Source organism: Botrytis deweyae (assembly GCF_014898535.1).
Source record: "Botrytis deweyae strain B1 chromosome Unknown BDEW_039, whole genome shotgun sequence".
Classification (NCBI taxonomy): domain Eukaryota; kingdom Fungi; phylum Ascomycota; class Leotiomycetes; order Helotiales; family Sclerotiniaceae; genus Botrytis; species Botrytis deweyae.
This window is the reverse complement of record NW_024066246.1, coordinates 29,516-50,248: the sequence shown is the minus strand read 5'-3', so window position 1 is coordinate 50,248 and position 20,733 is coordinate 29,516. Positions and strand designations below refer to the sequence as shown.

Here is a 20,733-nt window from a genome sequence, read left to right as displayed (position 1 = left end):
AATTCGTATGGGGATAGAGAGTATGTAGTAGCAATCGATCGTTGATTGATACTTGTCGTATATCACATGGAAACATCTGCATAGAGGAGATAAGCGTGGGTATTCGAGAAATTTTTGGTTGCTTTGGAATCATGAGAATAGAAAGTCATAGAGAGGATCTGAGAAGAATGGTCGAAGCCCGTATCAAGCAATTGATTTCTGTTCGAGGAAGTTTGTTATCCATATAAAAATGATTTTGATTTCAATTCTTAAGTTTTAAGAACCTTGTTTGAGATTGCTTGAGAAGAGAACTTTTCAAGAAGTAATAAACTTCAAGATCAATTAGCTATGAGCGCTCCATGCCTACCTGCCATTAATTCCTAACGATCCGTTCGTATTGCACCGGTATTACCAACTCATTCCCTGTCCAAATTCCATATCCATTCATCCAAGCCGTAAAAAACATACGATGTAAAGACCGAGATAACCAATTCCGTTCCAGCAGAGTTGATTTAGTAGTAGAAAAACTTAAGAATAATAAAACCCATAACCCCTGTTAAAGCATGCCGCATTACAAACAATCTTAGTCCAAACTCCTGCATGGCTCCATCGTAAGCAATTTAGAAAAACAAATGAAGTTGACCCACACACCGCGCACTATTACTCGAGTATATGAAGAGAGAACGAGGAAAGGGGGTAAGGAGATGGCTCGGTTGAATCGGTGACGCACAAGCTTGATAGAGTCAGACTAGTCTTCACGTCAGCCTTCGCCCAAATTCTTACTTTCCCAACTCACATACCTCGGTCTTCCTCCCGTTTCACATCACCACTCTCCCAATGCCATCATCACAAACTCAATCTCCCCATGCCTTCTCCCAATTCCATTTCACAATCGCAACAAGCCTGCTTCATTGGCCAGATCTCCCAAACAACTTCCTCTAATCCTCTTGGGCATGTTAAATAGTTCGACATATCGTATCCTGAGCGTAGAAAATTAATTAGCAAGTTGTGCATATCGGTTGCATCTCAGTTCCCGCAACTAACCTGAACAAAAATCTATTTCCTTCAGAAAGACGTGTCTTGGTGGGTGTATGAGTTGCAAGGGGACGAATTGGGATTGACAATGAGGCGAAGGGAAGGGCTGGATGTGGCGGATGCACATTCTAAGGGGATAGTGTGAAAAACAAAAGGCCAAAGAGAGCGAATACAAGAACGGAAGATGGAATTCAAAGCCAGGTATTTGAATTTAGAGGTCGAGGAAAGAGAGCGTAATACCCCGGCGGATGTGCTTCAAGATGACGCGCACGAAGAAATCTGTAGCTCTTCGACGTGTAAAATCTGATGGAATGGCATTTGGACACCTACCCTCCTATGATTTTGTTGTGGAGAGTGAGTGTTAAATAAAAGTGTCGCAACGAGGAACGAATTTAGGGATGAGATTGAAGATCGACGAAACAAGAAGGAAATAAAATCGCGCACCCTCATTTATATGTTCATCTTTCCGTTGTGTAAAATGAGAATCTTAGACCAGTTCTCAACTACTACAATTTGTAACTCATATCCCATGATCCAAAGTTCAATATCGGATACCTTTATCATCGAGGAATGTGGAACGGGGTTTATGGGGTAGGAGTGGCTAGCGAGAAGCGAGAGAAGCTGATACCAGTTGACCGACGATTCAACGCGATGTCGCCTTAACAACGGGGTGCGTCTTTTGATCAGTTCTTGCGTGGCTTCGTGTGGAGGTCTATTGTTTCGGCTGAAATTATGAAATTCTGTTTCAGAATAGAAGTTTCGGAGAAAGTGAGAACCTTTCAAAAAAGAGATGCAGTTTTCAATCACTTGTCATATGAGTTCATTCTGGCATATGTCCTGCCTATTGAAAACTCCCATCCTGCAGGCTTCACATTCAGGTTGCACCCTTTATTATAAGGGGCTACTAAAGCTTTCTATCTCTCCGTTTCTCCACTGGAAATGTCATCAGTCACCATTGATGTGAGACCCCCAAAGGTTAAATTTCACCTCTGCTTCTGGATCGTGATTCAGCTTTTGGTAACTGAATTTGTTGGTGCTGGACCGAAGTATATTGAAATATAAACAATGTTTGGTAGTGTTAAAAGACTAAGTGCGCCACGTGTCGGTTACTAGACCCTCACATCCACTATTTTGGTCATTCCGTTATCTCCACTTCGACAACGGTATCGAGACTGGGGAGACTGATGGCACTAGACCCTCACTTCCACCAGTTTAGTTGTTTCACATCCACATCATCGAAAGCCAGGAGTGTATTGTGGAAACATATTCAACTAACAAGAATGGGCCTTCACTCCCGGTGTTGTGGTTGTTTCATAAGCTGATGTCCGCCCTATCCATAGCAGTGACTAGAGTTTGGACGATTGGATAACTCCAAGCAAGTGTACGGCGTAGTAATCTCAAGCAAAAGGAATGGGGTCCGATTTGCGAGGTTTCTCGGTGGATCAAATAGCGTAAAGTAATATTTGAGTTAGGTGAAGATTGATTTCTTTGAGAGCAAGCAGTAGCTGATCTCCTTGCTTCAGCAGTAACAAAAAAATACAAGTATTTACCCTTGTATCATATGAGACATTATCACTCAAATGTCCGCAATCGTTTTGAGCGCCCACCTTCTTCATTCGCGAGCGTTTAAGATTCGGGCAAAATGACCCATGGGCCATCGCTGAGAGCAAACTTGTAACAACCCTCACGCGACCTGCTGTATATATTATTGATTATCGGAAACTCTATCAAGTGTAGACAACTTGCACTTCGACATGAACAATAATAACGACCACCAAGTTGAAAGGGTACGCCAAAGAAGCGAACACTGAGGATTTCTCTTCAAATGTTTTCCCAATAATTGGAACATCTGGAGCATCGTAGCACAGAACAAGTACATAACCGACATCTTTGTGTAACCACTCACAAAGGGGGAAGCTTTCGACACTCTACTTAGAGCGAGGACATCCCGATAGGGCCACTGGATACTCAACTAGATGGCGTATGGAAACTCCTTGCCGCAAGATGTACAGCGTATAAGCATCTAACATGCACAAAGCTCTGTCGTAATTGGTGTTTGTAATCCGCAACTTTACATTGGATTTGTGGTGAGGCTCAATATTGGATGTGTTATGATACCCAATACCGAACTTAGTATTGGATAAATAGAGAACCTGCATTGAACGATAGAAACCCTAGTTCCGAAAGTTAATTGGTGATGTTGCGTTGTTGCACCAAAAGAACATGGGAGTCAGTGATCCTCGAACTATGTTCTTCCATTCATGAAAATACCAGGAAATCTGCATGCAACAGGAAAGCAGAACTTGGAGTTTCGACTTAGCTGATGTGTGGCAGTACGTTTACTACAAAAAAATGACTTGCATCAACGTTGGTGATCATCATCAATCATGAACGAACCTTTTGCGGCAAGATGTCCGTTTCGCTTGGCGGGAAGACGGGTAACCTAATGTCAAAGTTTAGTTCAGCCCACTTTTAACTTATCAAAGGACAGCTTCTTCCTCCCAACGCCATAAATCCCCCTTGATAAAGTAACATCTTTGAATATTGAAGATATTGTACATACGAATATTGCAAATATGGGAAGTATGGGATCTGAACAACAGAAAGTCAACATCTGGTTAGATTGTGATCCAGGTAAGTTTATTATCCCAAGATGAAACCCCCGCGATATCGGAACCACCCACTTACACTTTTTGCAGGCCACGATGTAAGTCTTATATCCACCTTCTTACATCACGTCTTCGTGTCTGTCAATGCGACGCATGTTGGATGCATAGAATGAGAGAACATGGGATGTTTTAGAGTTCAATAAGCTCCCTGTGCATTGCATTTATGCAAAAGTTAGAGATGTTGAAATGGATTTATGTGTAGTCACATGATCCATTCTCCAGATGTAAGAAGTTGAGAATCGTTGAGCTGAGATAAATATTATGATGAAGAAAATAAATAGCTAATCAAATCAACAGGATGCATTCGCGATCCTTCTCTCAGCCTATCACCCCTCTTTAAATCTCCTAGGAATCTCCACCGTTCACGGAAACTCCTCCATAAATCACACAACCTACAATGCCACCTCTCTCCTCACAGCCATATCGGCAACTCACATCCCCGTCTACCGGGGCTCAGGAGCTGGATTAGTACGCCCGGGTGTTCACGCTCCAGCAATCCATGGGGAATCTGGCTTGGAAGGAACAGATCTTTTACCGACACCAGCTAAAGGGCCAGTTGATGAACCTGCGATTGATGCTATGGCCAAGGCGTTACTTGCTACCCCAGCAGGCTCGGCATGGGTTGTTGCTACGGGTGCACTGACAAATATTGCCTTGTGCTTTCAGAAGTATGAGGGATTGGCCGAGCATATCAAGGGCGTCAGTATTATGGGTGGTTCTGTCGGGAACGGATTCACAAACGCGGTATTGGGACAAGTCGACCATAAAGAGCGGATTGGAAACTGGAGCGTCTGGGCCGAATTCAACATCTTGGTTGATCCCGAGGCCGCAGCATTTATTTTCGATCACTCAGTTCTGAAAACAAAGGCGGTGTTGATTCCATTGGATATCACTCATCAAGTTTTAGCCACGAAGGAAGTGCAGGATATGTTGAGGAATGGGAAGGAAGGAAAGGAGAATACTACGTTGAGGACAATGTTGGTGGAGTTACTAACTTTTTTTGCCGCTACCTATGATAGAGTCTTTGGGATTAGTGAGGGGCCACCATTGCATGATCCGTTGGCGGTGGCCGTTATCATGGATGGCATTTCGGGTGCGGAAATTCCGTTTTATGATTTCAAGGATGGCAGGAAGAGGGAGAGATTTGAGGTAAAGGTTGTTACTGAAGGAAGTCATGATGATGCCCAAAAAGGATCGGAGACCGGTAGAACGATTGTTAAATTACTTCCCGAGGGAGAGGAGGGAGTCAAGATTCCAAGAGGCCTGGATATCAAGAGGTTTTGGGAGGTAGTAGAAGATTGTCTAGCTAGAGCTGATGCCGCGAATAAGGCAAACGGAATCGTATAGACAAATAGAAATTTATAGAAATTTATTTCCAGATTGTTGTACTATGATCTTGAGATCTGTCTACCCATAATTTATAACTCCAAGACACGCTTATTGCGGCTTCAAATGACACCGTTGTTTAATCCAGAATTAACGCCGCTCGTATAGCAATGTGTTTCGATGCTGTAACAAGAAAATCAAAATCACTCCTTCGCGTCCTCTGTTGGCAATGCCTCTTCCGTAATTGCGGTATCCTTCGCATCGTTCTTAGCTTTTGGCTCCCCATCGGCATCGAACCCAAGCTGATCCAATTCCCTGATCAACTCATTGATCTTGATAACCTTGGCGAATTGCTCTGGTAACAGTTTTGCACCATCTTGTTGACTTTTTTCCTTCAATTCCTTGGCCTGCTTTAGTTTTTTCTTCAAGTTCCTAGCTTTCTTTTCCCTCTCCGCTTCCAGATCAACCTCTTCTTTCTTTTCCTCTTCCCCATCCACATTTTGCTTCCCTTCCCTCCAGTTGTCCGCTTGACTTCCCTTCAGGTCCCCATTCGCATCCTTTGCATTTTCAGCAGCCTTCTTCCTCGCCTCTCTCCTCTTTGCATTTTTGTTGCTAGCTGCTGACCCCGGTGTAGTTGATTCGTCTTTTAAACTCTCAGCGCCAGGTGGACCTCTACTAGCACGATTCTTGAAGTTTTCTGCTGTGCGGTTTTTGTATACTTCGACATCCTCGGGGGGCTTGTAACCTGGACGAATTTTTATTTCTTTGCGCTTTGTACCGTCGGCGCGCGTGGAGGAGGGGATGTGACGATCGCCCGTTTGAGTTTCGACGATGCCGGCTTTGGAGGGGGTGGGGACCGAGGGCATTTTCTGAGTTTGAGGGACGAGGCCCTTAGGATAGGGAGGAAATCTCTATGATGCGGATAGAGATAAATATAATATAGATATGGATTTTGAAAAATGCTGGATCAAAAAATTGGTGAAGGACGTTGGTTATTGTAAAAGTAAGCTTTAAACTTTATCAAACTTTACTACGAGTAGAATTGCTATGAGGCTGTCATACCAAAATTGTTACCCAATCATAAGTCAGTCCCACCCAAAGCTTTCAACCAATCAAAAGCTCTTTGATATGACCATCGGAATTTCACGTTGTTTTATACCGGCTCAGCCAAAATTCGTCCGATTGCCCTACAACTTCAATTTACGGAATCACTTCACTCGATAAGCTGTCTACAATCTGCGATCAGAACTGATTCATTCGCCATGGTATGTTTACTCGTCGGGGCATTCTCGAGGTGTTTGGAGTTGTGCTAATGGGTGAAATTGTAGTCTTCCGCAAGCCGTCCTCTTTACAAGTTAGTTACCCTTTTGATGCGATGCTATGCGATGCGCCCACCACCACGACATTTGTTATGGCGAGGGTGATCTGGAGATCGAAGGGCTAATGAAGACTGGCATATAGCTTCCTTTTCCGAAAGAACTATGTGTTCCTCGGTGCAGTATTTGGTGCTGCTTTTGGATTCGAGATGTATGTTTACATCCATTCGGAATGCCTGGAAAGGACTTAAACTGATGTATGTTAGGGCATACGATTCAATCACAGATCGAGTTTGGGACTCTATAAACAAGGGAGTAAGTTGCATTGCTAGAGAAGAAGTTAGGAAATGTGCTGATCACCGGGAAAGCGTCAATGGAAGGATATCAGAGCGAGATATGTTGAGGCTGCGGACGACGACGAGTAGAGGGGTTGGGGTTTTGGTATAGATGGATGTGAGAGGAAAGAACCACGCCTTGATGGGGATATGCGGCTGTTAGAAAAAAAGAATCGGGGCGTCAGTATTGGGCAGGAAGCCTTCATGGAAAGTGTACAAAAGACAATCGACAACATAGAATCATACGGGCATAAAAGCAAGATCACTGACTGGTACAACGATGTCATTGCCTTCTGGTACTCTTCTCCTTCAAGCTCGTGACAAGGATAAGACACCTTTATGATGTGCAAGAATTACAAGTATTATATTCAATAGAGTGTTACGAGGAATGATTTCGTTCTTCATATCCATTTGGACATTCATGCATCATCAAAGTCATGTTTGAACATTGAAGACTCTTATATGGCATCTGCATCTGAATAGCGACAGACTTCATGAATCTATGTTCAAATACAAAAACATCATACCTTGATCTAGCCATATGGACGATCTAATTGTACGATTTTAAGCCCAGACGTTAGATGTTGAGTTGTGAGGGTTGGTCTTTGTGGAAGCTCATGAAACGAAACACTCCCCCGCCGCAATTCATCCATCCTCCACAAATAAATCAAAACCTTTACAACGTCACTTATCCAAGTACCCAGATACTTACAATTCATATTGTGTATTATAAATCAAATTTATACCCACCTTTACATGTAATTCTCTCATCACACATAAAGTCTCTGGACTTGAAGGATTATATCTATACCAACACGCACTCACCTCGCCTCCTTTGCGGAAACTGCGATACCGATAACGATTCTTTATCAATGAACAAGCATACCACCACCATCATATAGTCAACGCCCACCAATTTGAGCAGAAGACAGGAACTTCATCGTCTTGTCAGTTCCACACAGGCATGGCGGAAGAATCTATGCCATCGAGGCAGCTCTGCGACTTCCTGAAAACATTGCCCCGCGTCCACCAGAACCGCTACACAGAAGCAGCGGAGCGCGATTTATTACAGAGTCTCTTCTGGTCATTGGCCGGCGGACAAAAAGAACACTTGAACCTTTTCTTTCCAGAAAACTCGAGGCCATCAGCTAGCGAAGTATGGAAGTTGAGGAAAGCGCAAGGAGGGACCGATGGCGACGAATTCACAGAGGCGGCTCGAGGGAAAGTCTGCGGGCATATATTCAAGACAGGAGAAGCTACATATCGATGCAAAACTTGCAGTTCCGATGACACATGCGTACTCTGTAGTCGATGCTACGATTCCTCCGATCATACGGGCCATATGGTATATGTGAGTGTATCCTTGGGCAACAGCGGATGTTGCGACTGTGGAGATCCAGAAGCATGGCGTCTACCAGTACATTGCTCAATACATACAGCACATGGACCGGGTGTAGAAGGCGAAGACAAAGGCAAAGCAGCAAGTCTGCCTGATGAATTGGTGGAAAGCATTCGAATGACCATCGGACGGGCTTTTGATTATATTTGCGATGTTATATCATGTTCGCCAGAACAGCTGCGATTACCCAAATCAAAGGAGTCGATACAACAGGATGAGAAGAGGTCGCGATTGACTTCGTCTTACTATAATGGAGATATCGTTGAGGATCCGTGTGAATATGCACTTCTTCTTTGGAACGACGAGAAGCACACTGTCAATGAAGTTCGAGACCAGGTGGCAAGAGCTTGCAAGGTAACGAATGCGGAGGGTATGCAGCGAGCGCATGAAACTGATGATATTGGTCGAAGCGTCATCAAATATGATCACGACATTGACAAGCTTTTGAGAGTCTCAAGGGTTGTGGAACAGATCAAGGTCACAGTTACCATCCGTTCTGCTCGGGATACCTTCAGGGAACAGATGTGTGGAACTATCATTGAATGGCTCAGTGACATTTCTGGCTGTAGTGTCGGTCCAGACCACAACATATTACGTCAGGTGGTTTGTGAAGAAATGCTCAAGGAATGGAATCGTGGAAGTGAAGCTAGTAATGCAGACATAGGATTGAAGGGTATTGATGATCACGAAAGAGAGGAAATGTTGTGGTCAGATGCTGAAAATCGCGTGCTGAGGCATATTATAACAACTGACCGCCGAACTCAGGCTATGGCAGTAATGGCCGCCGTCGCTGCCACTGATTCAGACTCCGACGATACTGATAATGGAGATGATGATGACCTCAATGAAGCCAATATTGTCCGAATGCTTGAAAATGCGGACGAAGACGCTTCCAGTGACGAAGAAGTAGAACTTGTTCGTTTTGATCCGGCAGAGCCAACAGAGATAAGAATTATACAGCCGACCAGACAACCCGTTCCAGCACCTCAACGGGAAACTCAGACTGGAACGGAGACCGATAACGATGGAGATGTCGATATGATCGGTGGAGACGATGAAGCGTTAGAGGTACAAGAAGCTACTTTGGCTGGATATCCACCTCCACCCCCACCACCTCCTCCTGCCCCTCAAAGAGTCATCAGAGATCGTGATCTCACACCATCAGATTCTGATACTGCAGAAATGCAACCTCTCATATCAGACAACCTTTATGCAAAAGCCAAGATGGAGATTCCCAAGACTCCAGCGAATCCAGTAAAGAAAGAAATCGCAAAGCCAGCTAGATACTGGCTTGAAAGTCCTCCTGGCTATACGGACAGGGAATCTGTACCTTTACATGAGGATTTGTGGCACAAATTACGATTAGACTGGCTGATTTTGTTCGACTTGAGGATGTGGAAAAAGGTTCGAGTTGATCTTCGTGAACTATACATCTCGACAGTCGTATCGATTCCAGAGTTCAAACGTGTGCTGGGTCTACGCTTTTCAGGTCTTTACACGACTCTCGCGCAACTTTATTTGATTGCCGACAGGGAACCAGATCACTCAATTATCAACATTTCTCTACAAATGTTGACAACGCCATCTATTACCGCGGAAATCGTGGAGAGAGGAAACTTCTTGACCAATTTAATGGCAATTCTTTACACCTTCCTTACCACGCGACAGGTTGGACATCCTTATGAAATCTTTCCAAATGCCACTTTGGCTTTTGACTCAGGCTCTGTAACAAATCGAAGAATGTACCACTTTTTCATGGATTTGAAATATTTGTTCGGTTCAGAGCACGTGCAAGAAAAGCTACGTACCGAAGAAAGATACATGCTGCAGTTTTTGGACCTAGTCAAACTCCATCAAGGTATTTGTCCTAACATCAGGGCTGTTGGTGAACATGTAGAATATGAAACGGATGCTTGGATTAGTGCATCTTTGATTACACGGGAGATCAATCGACTGTGTAGACAATTCTCGGAGTCTTTCAAGTGGGTTCCTGGCGAATCGACAGAGCCTGTCTGCAGGGCAATTCGGACTGCAGCAAAGGCAGTTATTCTCAGCTCTCTGGGCACTGAGAGAAAGCGATTTACTCAGGCAGAGATCAAGGACGAAATTAAATTCAAGAAAGTGGGTGACTACGAATTTGATACAACCGAACAATCGAACAGCGTCGTTCAGCATTCAGTCGTCAAGTTCGTGGTAGAGTCACAACCTATCAGTTTTCATCATGCTCTCCACTACACTCTATCTTGGCTCATTGAGTGTGGAAAGAGTATGCCTCGGGAACAGCTCATCCAACTATTAAGCTTTACTACACAAGAACTTCTTCAAAAACCTAAGCCCATGGGACAAAGAACTATGCCAAGTCAAGAATACTCCCCAGAAGATCATTTAATGGCAGCGTTTGATTATCCTCTGCGAGTATGTGCGTGGTTGGCGCAAATGAAAGCTAACATGTGGGTTCGAAACGGTATGAGTCTTCGTCACCAACAAGGTACATACCGTGGAGTCACTCTACGTGATGTATCCCACCACAGAGATATCTTCCTTCTTCAAACCGCCATGGTTGTATGTTCACCTGCTCGTATGCTCGTTTCAATCATTGATCGATTTGGTCTTGAGCAATGGATGAAAGGTCTATATGAAGTAAAGTCAGATGGAGTTGATGATGGCCAGATTCTTGATATCGCAGAGGATTTAATCCATCTTCTCATTGTCTTGATCAGCGACAGGACGTCCTTAGTTTCGAATGATGATGACCCTGGTTCTCATATAATGGCCATGCGTCGAGATATCGCCCATGTGCTTTGCTTCAAACCCCTATCATTCACAGAGATTTGTGGGAAGCTACCCGATAAATTTCAAGACCAGGAAGAGTGTCAAGATATCCTTGATGAGATGACAAATTTCAAACCTCCCGAGGGACTCAATGATGTTGGAACCTTTGAGCTTAAGGAACAGTATTTGGAAGATATCGATCCTTACATCGCTCATTACAGCAAAAATCAAAGAGAGGAATCGGAGAATACTTACAAAGCTTGGGTAGCAAAGAAGACAGGAAGACCACCTGCCGAAATTGTCTTTGAGCCTAAACTACGCTCCATTGAGTCTGGTGCATTCTCAGATCTCGCGGCTTTCACTCGAACAGGCATTTTTGCTCAAATCATCTACTATGCCCTTCTTTATCCTTTGATGGCGGATAAGCTTACACCTACTGTACCTGTAACACGTGTGGAGGCATTTTTGCACGTAGTCCTACATCTAGTTCTTATTGCGGTATCGGAGGATAGGACAGACGAGGACGAGATGTCAGAAGAGTCTCTTGAGTCGTTCGTCTACATTGCGCTTACCAGTAATGCACGAAGCAATTTCTCACCTAGTTCCCCGGCCTCGAAGACAATCGTTGCCATTCTGGAAATGTTGTCGCGAAAAGAGGAATTCAAAACTTGCCACCCAAAGATTACTCTAGTGCTGAAGAGAATGAAGCAAAAGCGACCTAGAAATTTCGAGACTGCCTTTTCGCGATTAGGTGTTCCAATTGATAGAATTTCTACAGCTTCGCCTGCAAACAACAATGCACTCGAAGATAAGGAGAAGAAGAAGCAAGCTGCATTAGAACGTCAAAAGAGGGTCATGGCCCAGTTTCAACAACAGCAAAAGAACTTCCTCGACAACCAAGGAGATATTGATTGGGGCGAAGATGATATCAGTGATTCAGATATGGAATCCGAAGGCGAGAGTTCGAAGAATTATTATCAATATCCCTCGGGAACATGTATTCTTTGTCAGGAAGAAACTAAGGATGGTCGTCTTTACGGAACTTTTGCATTGATGACTACCAGTTCGGTCTTGCGGCAAACTGATATGTCCGACGCAGACTTTGTTCGAGAAGCTGCGAATGTCCCTTCGAATTTGGATAAGTCCGCAGAAGATATTCGGCCATTTGGCGTTTCGGGTGAGAATAAGGAGCAAGTTCACAAAGTTACTTCTAGTGGGGTAGATATTGTCACGGAACGTTCATTCATCGGAAAAGGATTTCCTTCAAAGTTCACAAGACCTGGTCCGGTGTCTGTCGGATGTGGACATATCATGCATTACAAGTGTTTTGAAGTCTACTATGAAGCTTCAAACAGACGACATCAACATCAAATTGCTCGACATCATCCTGAGAAGCTCGAGTTGAATGAATTTGTTTGTCCACTATGCAAAGCCTTAGGAAATTCATTCTTGCCCATAATTTGGTCTCCAAAGGAAGAGATACAAGATCAAGCCCTCAAACCAACAGTAACTTTTGATGATTTTATCGAAAAGTTTGCTGGTGCCTATCAGCAACCTAGGACGGAGAAAATCAACCAAATCGGTAGCGCTCATAATTATGATAATAAATCCGACTTTCCCGCTAGCAGAAGAACCCAACAATTTTTCAAGAAGCATAATGATGATACCATGGCCAGTCCTTTGGTAGCCAAGATGCCAGAACTATTAATGGATGCCTGGGATCCACCATCACCAAGTCATTGGTCGCCATTCACACCAACCAATACACGGGCTGCTATTCCAGCAGATATCGCAAGTGCTATTTGGTCTGAAAATTCATTTCCTCTCCCAAACGATAGATCGTCGAACGCACCCTCTTCTGTACGGGAATTGACCGACATATATCGAAGGCTAAGAGACACCATGACCAAAAATAAATTGGAAAGTAGCCACAAGGAAAGCCTCGCACAACATGAAGAGAGAGACTTCTGTTCCAGCGACGTACTAGCCAAGGCTCTAGGATTCTCTATATCTGCCGTTGAGATTCAGCAGCGTGGTGTTGCAACGCCACCAGGGCAGACATTCCTAGAAAGTATTCCACAACAAGCTCTTGTTCACCTTAGGATATTGTCTGAGACTGCTCTCTCCTACGTTACGGTTGGGGGGCTCAAGCTTGCAGGAGACAATCGAGTTGCCAGAGAATATAGTAAAGATTACGAATTACAATATTCACAATTGTTCGGAAAGAACGCTTATTCCACACCTAGCGACCTTCCAACACGTCCCGACTCCTTGCTTTCTCAAGATACATTTGTCTTCCTGGCCAAAGCTTCCTTGTGTCTTGCGCCTGTCGAGGATATCGATATCATTCATCTTGTACGTCTTTGCTATATTGCAGAGATGACCAAGGTGGTTCTCCAATTACAAAGACACATCGATAAGTCTAAATGGTTCGATATGATTCAAACGTATCAACAGGAAGGAGTCGATAACTTCGGAGACTTTTGTTTTCACGTTCTAATATTTGATGACATCGCTCTACACACTAATGATTCTGGAAGTTTTGGCATTTTTGAAACCCTAAGAGATTGTCGCGCATTCGTGGAGAAATATGCACTTGTATATCTGAGAAAGGTCATGATACTTTTGAATGTTCGTTATGGCATCATCTTCCAAAATTACACGTCATCCAATTCAGACATAAACGAGCTCGATCGCCTTACTGAAGCACTCCTTTTGCCGACTTTCGGTGAGATTTTCTCCAGCTTTGCTGAGGAAGAAGGAACCGTTCCATCTTTAGTTACTCGCTGGATTCGACATGCGAACTCATTGAATGATGAGCTGGTTTTAGCTGCTACCGAGGTTACAAGAACCACAATGGAAAATGATATAAACATGATGGATGTAGCCGCTCCTAATTTACCAGATGTGTTCAAGGATTTCTACACACAGGCCTTTGAACGCAACATAGAGGCTGTAGAGAAGAGAGCTCGTGTCCATGGTATCAACAACTCATTATGTCCTAGTCATCCTACAATCTTTGAGCTCATCGGTCTGCCTAAAAATTACGACACGCTGATGGAGGAAACAATGAAGAGACGTTGTCCTAATAGTAAGAGAGATATTCAAGATCCAATGCTGTGTCTTTTCTGCGGAGAAATCTTCTGTGGTCAAAGTATTTGCTGTTCAAGGGATGGACCGGAGAAACCTGGTGGAGGACCAAGAGATAAAATCGGTGGTGGACAACAGCATATGCTTAAGTATGTTCCTTTTTTCCCCTTTCTCCTTGCAATTTCCTTACTTTCCTCTTCCCCTCATTTATTTCCATTGTAAATTGTAACTAACCTTTCACTCCAGATGTCAGAAGAATACAGCTCTCTTCCTAAATATCCGTAAATGCTGCATCTTCTACCTTTACCGGACTAGTGGTTCATGGATGGTAGCTCCATATATCGATAAGTACGGAGAAGTTGATCCGGGACTAAGACATAGTCGCCAATTGTTCTTGAATCAAAAGAGATACGACGCATTACTTAGGACGGTCTGGCTAGGTCATGGAGTCCCAAGTGTGATTAGTCGAAAGCTGGAAATGGACATCAATAATGGAGGGTGGGAGACTATTTAGGAGGGAAGAAAGTGTTGTAGAGGGGTATCGAGAAAGAGAGAAAGATGGCGGAGGATAAGGGGAAATGTCATATACATCTCACTCAGGCGTTATTAGGACATTATTTCTGGAGGGACGGGTGCATAAGGAGTGTTTCGCTCAGGACTATTTTTCTTCTTTCCTTTCTTTTTTATACACTAAACTATATCAGTATGGTTTGGAACGAAATGGAATGGAATGAAAGGATTGGTGAATGGAAGAGCGATGGGGGATTATATGAATATATGTATGTTTCTAGATAAATGAATGGGTTTATTGATTTATTTATTTGATTTGATTTGATTTGATTTATTGATCGTGTAATCAATTGTTAATGTTTTGTGGATGAGTGTTGGTGGGATTGAAGATGTGAGAGGTGGTAAGTGAGAGGTGGTGTAAAGTAAAGTGAAGTAGAGTAAGATAGAGATTGATTTAAAGGTAGGTGGTAATAAGATGACTGAGGGAAATATAGGGATTAGTTGAGGTAGGTGAGTGTGTGTATTGGGACTTAGGGGTGGGATTGGAATAGAGTTAGAGGGAGAGGGAGTGATTTATTTGAAAGAGGGGAAAGTTTGGGTTTGGAGGGGAGTGGAGGGGAGTGGATGGATGATGGATGATTATAATAAATGAAATGAAGTGAAGAGAGCTATATGAAATATAAACTGTTAAATTTGAAAGTGTGAAAGTGTGAAGACGAGATGTGGGCTTGGGTGTGGATGGATTGAGATTAATGGATTGAGATTAATGAGTATAGTTGTATCGGTATTATTCCAATATCGAGAGAATGTATAATTGTGAGTCGGTGAGTGACTGGGTGAGTGGATTTTAGAGTAGGGGTCCTTTTTTTTGAGAGAGAGAGAGAGAGAGCAGAGTGGGAATTGAGCGTATTCTTTTTATTTCATTTTTTTTTATGCTACCTTTCTTTGGGGAGGGAGGGGAGGGAGGGGAGGGAAGAGGAGGGAATAGGAGAGAATAGGTAAATTGAATTATAGGGATTATATGCAGGGTTTAGGGAGGTTTGTGGGTATGATGAGGGGGGTTGTGAGTGGGTGGGTGTGGATTTAGGGGACTTTGTTTTCTATTCTTTTTGAGGAGGAGGGGAGCCGGAGGAGGAAAATTTGGGATTGTATATGGGGATTGTATATGTGTATATGAAGGGGTGTGAGATATGAAATGTTAATCGTATGGGGGCTGGAGATGGGGATGGGATTGGGGATGGGATGGATTTTGTGATAAATGAAGGAAGGTATTTTGGGGGGATTAAGAGGTTTTATATTGCATTCGAATATGGATGTTGTTTATTGCAGGAGTGTGTGATGAAAAGTTGTTGTATTTTGAGAAGTTCTATTTTCTGGTACTATTATCTCTATTCTGATTTTGATTTCTGTGTACAGATGGGTATGACTCTCCGTGGATAGGGAAGTGAATTTTATCGTACAAAGAAAATTGGAGGAACGGGTGTAAAGGTGCGAGTGCACGTGAGGAGTGAAAGTTTAGCGAAGAGTGGGTGTTCAGTGGGTTGTACATGGTTGGGTATGTGTATAAATTTCCAGTTGTGATGAGCTGGGGATAGAGTTAGGTGAGAAGATGTGGATTTGCAGGTGCGGAATCCTGGAGCGGGAGAGGGGGTTTTTGAGAGGGTGAAAAGAGATCTGCTGATGGGGGGGGTTGTTAGTAGAGCTCGTAGGGAGGGACATCAGGGATTCTACTTACTGCTACTTCTTTGCCTTCGGTGACCTTTTCTTTTCCGCAACACCCTCTGCAATTTCTTGGTTCTTTGTCTCGACCTGGCCTTCAATTTTACCGTTCTTCATGTCTGCAAGCTCTGTTGCATCTGCAAGCTGCTTCATCTCCTCGTTTTCTCTGAGTCGAATCCGAATCATCTCTCGCTCCAACTTTAAAGCTGCCTCTGAAGCTGCAACTTTTTGCTCACGCTCCAGAACTGCTAATTCGCGGGCCACCATTTCCGAATTGTGCTTTTCTTGCTTTTGTTCGACAAGCCCTAGAGCCGTGTAAAGGGGACCTGTGGGGTTTTTGAAAAATGCAAAATAATTTTCCATAGCATCATCTTCCTTGAGTTGTAAAGCAGCTTCTCTTTCTCCGATCAGAGATTCTCTAGCTTTGAACTCGTCTCTAATCTTCTTGTGAGCTTCTTCGCGAGATCTAAACGAAGTTTCAGCAACCTTGACAATATCTGTATGTATCTTGATCTCATCCATACGACTCGCGACTCTTGCATACTCCACTTCCAATGCCTTCCTGTCAACCACAGCAAGTTGTTCACGCTCATTGAGTCTTTCTTCGCATTCTTTCAGTGCTACATTGCGAATTACAATGGACTCTTCAATTGATTCGGCATCCATAATTCGACACTTCAGTTCTGCAGTGATTTTTGCTCTTGTAATTTCCTCGAGTTCTGCATTAGCAGCTTCCCCCTGTTCAACGCTAAATTCTCGCTGATTCAGGTCAAATTCTCTATCCTTGAGGTCGATTTTGAATTTTTGTGTTTCCGAGTAGAGTTTGCTATATTGGGTCCAGCTAGGGAGTAATTCACGTTCACGAATCTCCGCCTCATTCTCCCTCGTCATAACTGCTGAAAGGCGTGTATTGAATTCTTGCTCATGGAAATCGATGGCGGACTCTCGAGCTTCTAGTTCTACGACACGTGCGGTGATATCTCGTTCGATTTTATCGAGGTTAGCTTCGCGAGTTTGAATAGCTTCCTCTCTGCTTTCGATGACTCTGGCAGATTTCCATTTCATAGTAGTCGAATCTGCTGCGGCTTTACCACTACGTTTTTTAGCTTCTAGAGCAGGTATATGAAGAGGCGGATTGTCGAAATCAATTAACCAATCTGAAGATAGCTTGCAATTATCAACTGGGATTTTTTCATTGCCAATTTCAAAGTCGAGGGTATTGGGCAACGAAGAGGACAACGAAGAATCAGAAAATGTGTCAATTTCTACTTGGTTACTGCTTCTAGTCAGTTCAACTCTCTTGACATATCATGGCATCAAAAATCTTGATAACAAACTTGGTGGACTAACTTTTTGGGTGGTGATAATTCCTGATTGCAAATTGCCACATTCGAGGTCAACTTATATTGCAGACAACGTTTACCGGAATTATGTAGGCCATCATCCAACAAATTGATGGTCCGGTAATTAGCAAGCTCTCTTCCAGGCTTGACAATGAGCGCGATATAATCATGCACAAGAGCATATCCATCAGATACCTTCCAGAGATGATCATAGGTAAGCTGTTCCTCTTTCTTCTCGAGCGTGAGATTGAAAAGTTGCACGAAAGTTATGTCTTTCGGTTTGTAGCCAAAGCTTGACTCTAATGCTAGTACAGGCGAGTATATAGCCAGGCGTTTGCAATTTTGTAGAAGACTTTCATGTTTTTCATAACGGCTTTTGATCAGATCGAGTACTTTAGCGACAGCCATTTGAAAATCTTCAGGTTGACCATCATAGACTATAAGCTTGCGCTCTGCCATGATTTCTTCTCTGAAGATCTTGATTCAGTCGACAGGTTCCAAGTGATGAAGATGTAAAAGTATGAAAATATTTCGCGACCTACCTAAACCTGAAGCCTCTGGGGACGCTAGTGAGATGTGAACAACGCAAGCGATGGCACGTGAGTCGACATCCATCCAGGTGAACCTCTGTGAGCGAATCTTTCTCAACATTCGCTGTTAATGTTTCTTACTTCTGTTCTGTTTTTTTTCTGAAGTGAGTATTGCGACTATATAAATGTGTGATAGATACGGAAGAGATCATGGGCGGATGTTTCAACTGATACTTTGTCGGTGATAGGTTATGGGAAAGAAATGGCTTGAGGATGATGGAGATGTTGTTTGAGTGTTTATCGCAGTGGCTATGAGTGTATATCTTAGGATGTTGGTTTTTCGGTCTATCAATTTTAGGACATGGATTTCTGCGAGTGTTTCATAAGTCTCCATTGCAAAGCTGGTGGTCAAGTATTGAAACGGGTATTTTATCGGTAAACGAGTGGAACAAAGTATCCCTTGAGTTTATGAAATCACTACTTGATCGACATATAATGAGAAAACTTCTGATGCATTGATTGAAAACTGGAGTATAAAGACACATCCTATCTCGCCGTTCCCAGATGAATAATAAACTATCCTGTGACAACATGCCTCCTATGCAAAGCAGTAAGCATATACTAAGCTGTTATGATAGTTGTATCATTACTGGAAGATTTTTGTGCGCTCGCATCGCTGGCAGTAAAGTGCAGATCAAAAATAATAATGATCATCAAAATCCTCTGCTTCTTCTCCTTCCTCATCCTCATACTGATCCTCGTAGCTAGAATGTGAGTATCGATGGTCAGCTGTAGATCTCCCAAAAATGAAATTAATAAGAGCTATCTGGAATCTTGTGGACTTACCTGGAATATGGATAACAGTCGTACAGATAATTATCATAACGTTCGTAGTCATCTCGAAGTCCCTGCTCCATGGCTGCCTCTCTGGCATCCAAAGTCTCCCTATCTGCATCCAGCTGCTCGCGGAGTCGAATGTTTGCTTCATCCCGAGCTGCAAGCCCAGTCTCACGTTCATTGAGAAGTTCGTCACGCCTGCGCAAGCTGCGGCTGAGTGTCTCCAGCTCCTGAGCGCGTGAACACGCGAGGTTTTCTCGTTTCTGAACCTGGGCCTCGAGCTTTTTAGCCGATTCTTGTCGCTCAGTCAAGGCCCCTTCTCGCTTCTCCATAGCCAGTTGAAAGCGAGCAAGAGCAATTTCTCTGGCGGTGACATCTGTGTGGCGGTTTCTGAGAGCCCTGTCGTAGCCTGCTAACTTGGTCCCCATAACTTCAAAGTCTTCTTTGCCGTCATTGACAGTCTTTGAAGTGAGTTTTTCTTCGAATACCTTGAATATATCCGATAAGCGCGCTTCAAGGTGCGCAATATCTATCTTCTCCGAGCTCTGAGGGTCTTTCAGTACAATATTTCTTTCCTGCTCTGCAATTTCGCGTTCACGGTTGTCCGTTTCCTGCTCGCGCTGCTTGAGGGAAGCTTCACGCTCATCGGTAGAGAGGGCAGCCTCAAAACCTCGATCTTCATCAATTGCTGATGTTCCGGCTGGAGTGTATATGAAATTTGCGATTGTCGATTGTGAAGCTGAGTCAAAAATACTGTGTTGATATAGTAAGCTTCTGTCTTTTAAAAGTTATCAAGAGGAAAGAATGCGAATCGGAACTGAACTCACGCAGAATCTTGCTCCATATCCGAGTCATTTGGCTGAACGACTTCGGCAGATATGTTTTCCTCATCAGATTGCAATGGAACGGACATAGCTGTTTCCAATTTTGTGAGACCCCTGCCATCGATGTAGAAGCATGAGACCAAGTTTTTGGCGAATCCATCGTGAGTTGTGAACATGACAAGACAATCATGCGTTACAGTGATGTCGCACTTCAAATTCTCAACAAACAGTTCTTTCTTATCACTCCCCAAGAAAGTTATGCGCCGACGGTTCAGTGGGGCTCCTTCGTTGGTCTTGATGAATCTAAGCTCTTCAAGCTTTTCGAAAGTAAAGGAATCTTCTACCTGAAGAAAGCCAGAGGTGCATTTCCATAGATGAGATATCATTATCTCTCCTTCAGAGTCGATTTGTGCGCATTTCAAGGAATGAAATGTGACAGCTGCACCACTTGGACCATATCGAAAGATCAGTGAAGGAGCAGGTGATGTGAGTAGAAGGGACTTGAATCTTTCATGTATGAAAGTGATATCTTTGATTGATTTCTGGGTGGATTTTGGGTGATGTACGATTTGACCAATGATTTGTTGGATCACAGCCTCACCGTTTTCGATACTTGTATTCAATTCAAGCGGAATGGGATCTTCAGAACACGTCTTGAATACTTGATCCATGGCTGCTGACTCAATGAAAGATAAGGTTTGTATGGAGTTTCTTTTTGGTGGGATGGAGTAAGAAGAGATCGAGGCACTTTGAATATAAAAACTTCGGATAACCGACTTTGGAATCAGCCGAAAGTGAATTGTTATATTGATTGTTCAAATTGAAACTCGATTTGACCCGACAAAAGCTTCAACTTCACTGGTATAAACTCATCTCTAGGATGCCGTATTCATATTAAGTGTTGCCACGGCAGCGCATTCACTCATCAAAGCATAGTCCCGTGATCTCAGACGTTCGACCGTACCAGCGAAGAATTTGTCTACATAAACTCATCAACCTTACCTTGAATCCTACATCCTCTTTGTATCCGCAACCAACATTTCTCCTCT

The 20,733-nt window shown here is 43.4% G+C and overlaps 7 protein-coding genes across 7 annotated transcripts; 3 read left to right on the top strand and 4 right to left on the bottom strand.

Moving 5' to 3' along the window:
• Positions 1–335: 335 nt before the first annotated feature.
• EAE98_010666 (uncharacterized protein) lies at positions 336–2,146 on the bottom strand. The gene is made up of 4 exons (XM_038958287.1): positions 1,024–2,146; positions 780–959; positions 631–727; positions 336–575 (listed from the first exon to the last, which is right to left on the bottom strand). The coding sequence occupies exons 1-2, from the start codon at positions 1,139–1,141 to the stop codon at positions 826–828; spliced, it is 252 nt and encodes an 83-aa protein (XP_038805293.1). The 5' UTR covers positions 1,142–2,146; the 3' UTR covers positions 336–575; positions 631–727; positions 780–825.
• Positions 2,147–3,590: 1,444 nt separating this feature from the next.
• On the top strand, positions 3,591–5,030 carry EAE98_010665 (uncharacterized protein; the record flags this gene model as incomplete). Its single annotated transcript, XM_038958286.1, has 3 exons — positions 3,591–3,648; positions 3,714–3,721; positions 3,981–5,030. The coding sequence occupies 3 exons, from the start codon at positions 3,591–3,593 to the stop codon at positions 5,028–5,030; spliced, it is 1,116 nt and encodes a 371-aa protein (XP_038805292.1).
• A 182-nt stretch (positions 5,031–5,212) lies between these two features.
• On the bottom strand, positions 5,213–5,875 carry EAE98_010664 (uncharacterized protein; the record flags this gene model as incomplete). The annotated part of the gene is made up of 1 exon (XM_038958285.1): positions 5,213–5,875. One exon carries the CDS (start codon positions 5,873–5,875, stop codon positions 5,213–5,215), a length of 663 nt encoding a protein of 220 aa, XP_038805291.1.
• Positions 5,876–6,271: 396 nt separating this feature from the next.
• EAE98_010663 (uncharacterized protein) lies at positions 6,272–6,750 on the top strand (the record flags this gene model as incomplete). Its single annotated transcript, XM_038958284.1, has 5 exons — positions 6,272–6,274; positions 6,338–6,363; positions 6,471–6,536; positions 6,592–6,640; positions 6,694–6,750. The coding sequence occupies 5 exons, from the start codon at positions 6,272–6,274 to the stop codon at positions 6,748–6,750; spliced, it is 201 nt and encodes a 66-aa protein (XP_038805290.1).
• An 874-nt stretch (positions 6,751–7,624) lies between these two features.
• EAE98_010662 (uncharacterized protein) lies at positions 7,625–14,741 on the top strand (the record flags this gene model as incomplete). The annotated part of the gene is made up of 2 exons (XM_038958283.1): positions 7,625–14,070; positions 14,168–14,741. 2 exons carry the CDS (start codon positions 7,625–7,627, stop codon positions 14,433–14,435), a joined length of 6,714 nt encoding a protein of 2,237 aa, XP_038805289.1. The 3' UTR covers positions 14,436–14,741.
• A 1,427-nt stretch (positions 14,742–16,168) lies between these two features.
• On the bottom strand, positions 16,169–17,952 carry EAE98_010661 (uncharacterized protein; the record flags this gene model as incomplete). The annotated part of the gene is made up of 2 exons (XM_038958282.1): positions 16,169–17,426; positions 17,501–17,952. The coding sequence occupies 2 exons, from the start codon at positions 17,950–17,952 to the stop codon at positions 16,169–16,171; spliced, it is 1,710 nt and encodes a 569-aa protein (XP_038805288.1).
• A 765-nt stretch (positions 17,953–18,717) lies between these two features.
• EAE98_010660 (uncharacterized protein) lies at positions 18,718–20,355 on the bottom strand (the record flags this gene model as incomplete). Its single annotated transcript, XM_038958281.1, has 3 exons — positions 18,718–18,787; positions 18,870–19,613; positions 19,688–20,355. The coding sequence occupies 3 exons, from the start codon at positions 20,353–20,355 to the stop codon at positions 18,718–18,720; spliced, it is 1,482 nt and encodes a 493-aa protein (XP_038805287.1).
• Positions 20,356–20,733: the final 378 nt, after the last annotated feature.

Bases quoted from the DNA above. Each gene is read 5' to 3' on its own strand.
- EAE98_010666 (XM_038958287.1), bottom strand. From the start codon at position 1,141: ATGTGCATCCGCCACATCCAGCCCTTCCCTTCGCCTCATTGTCAATCC. The intron at 960-1,023 runs GTTAGTTGCGGG...TTCTACGCTCAG, and splicing joins GGAAATAGATTTTTGTTCAG to GATACGATATGTCGAACTAT.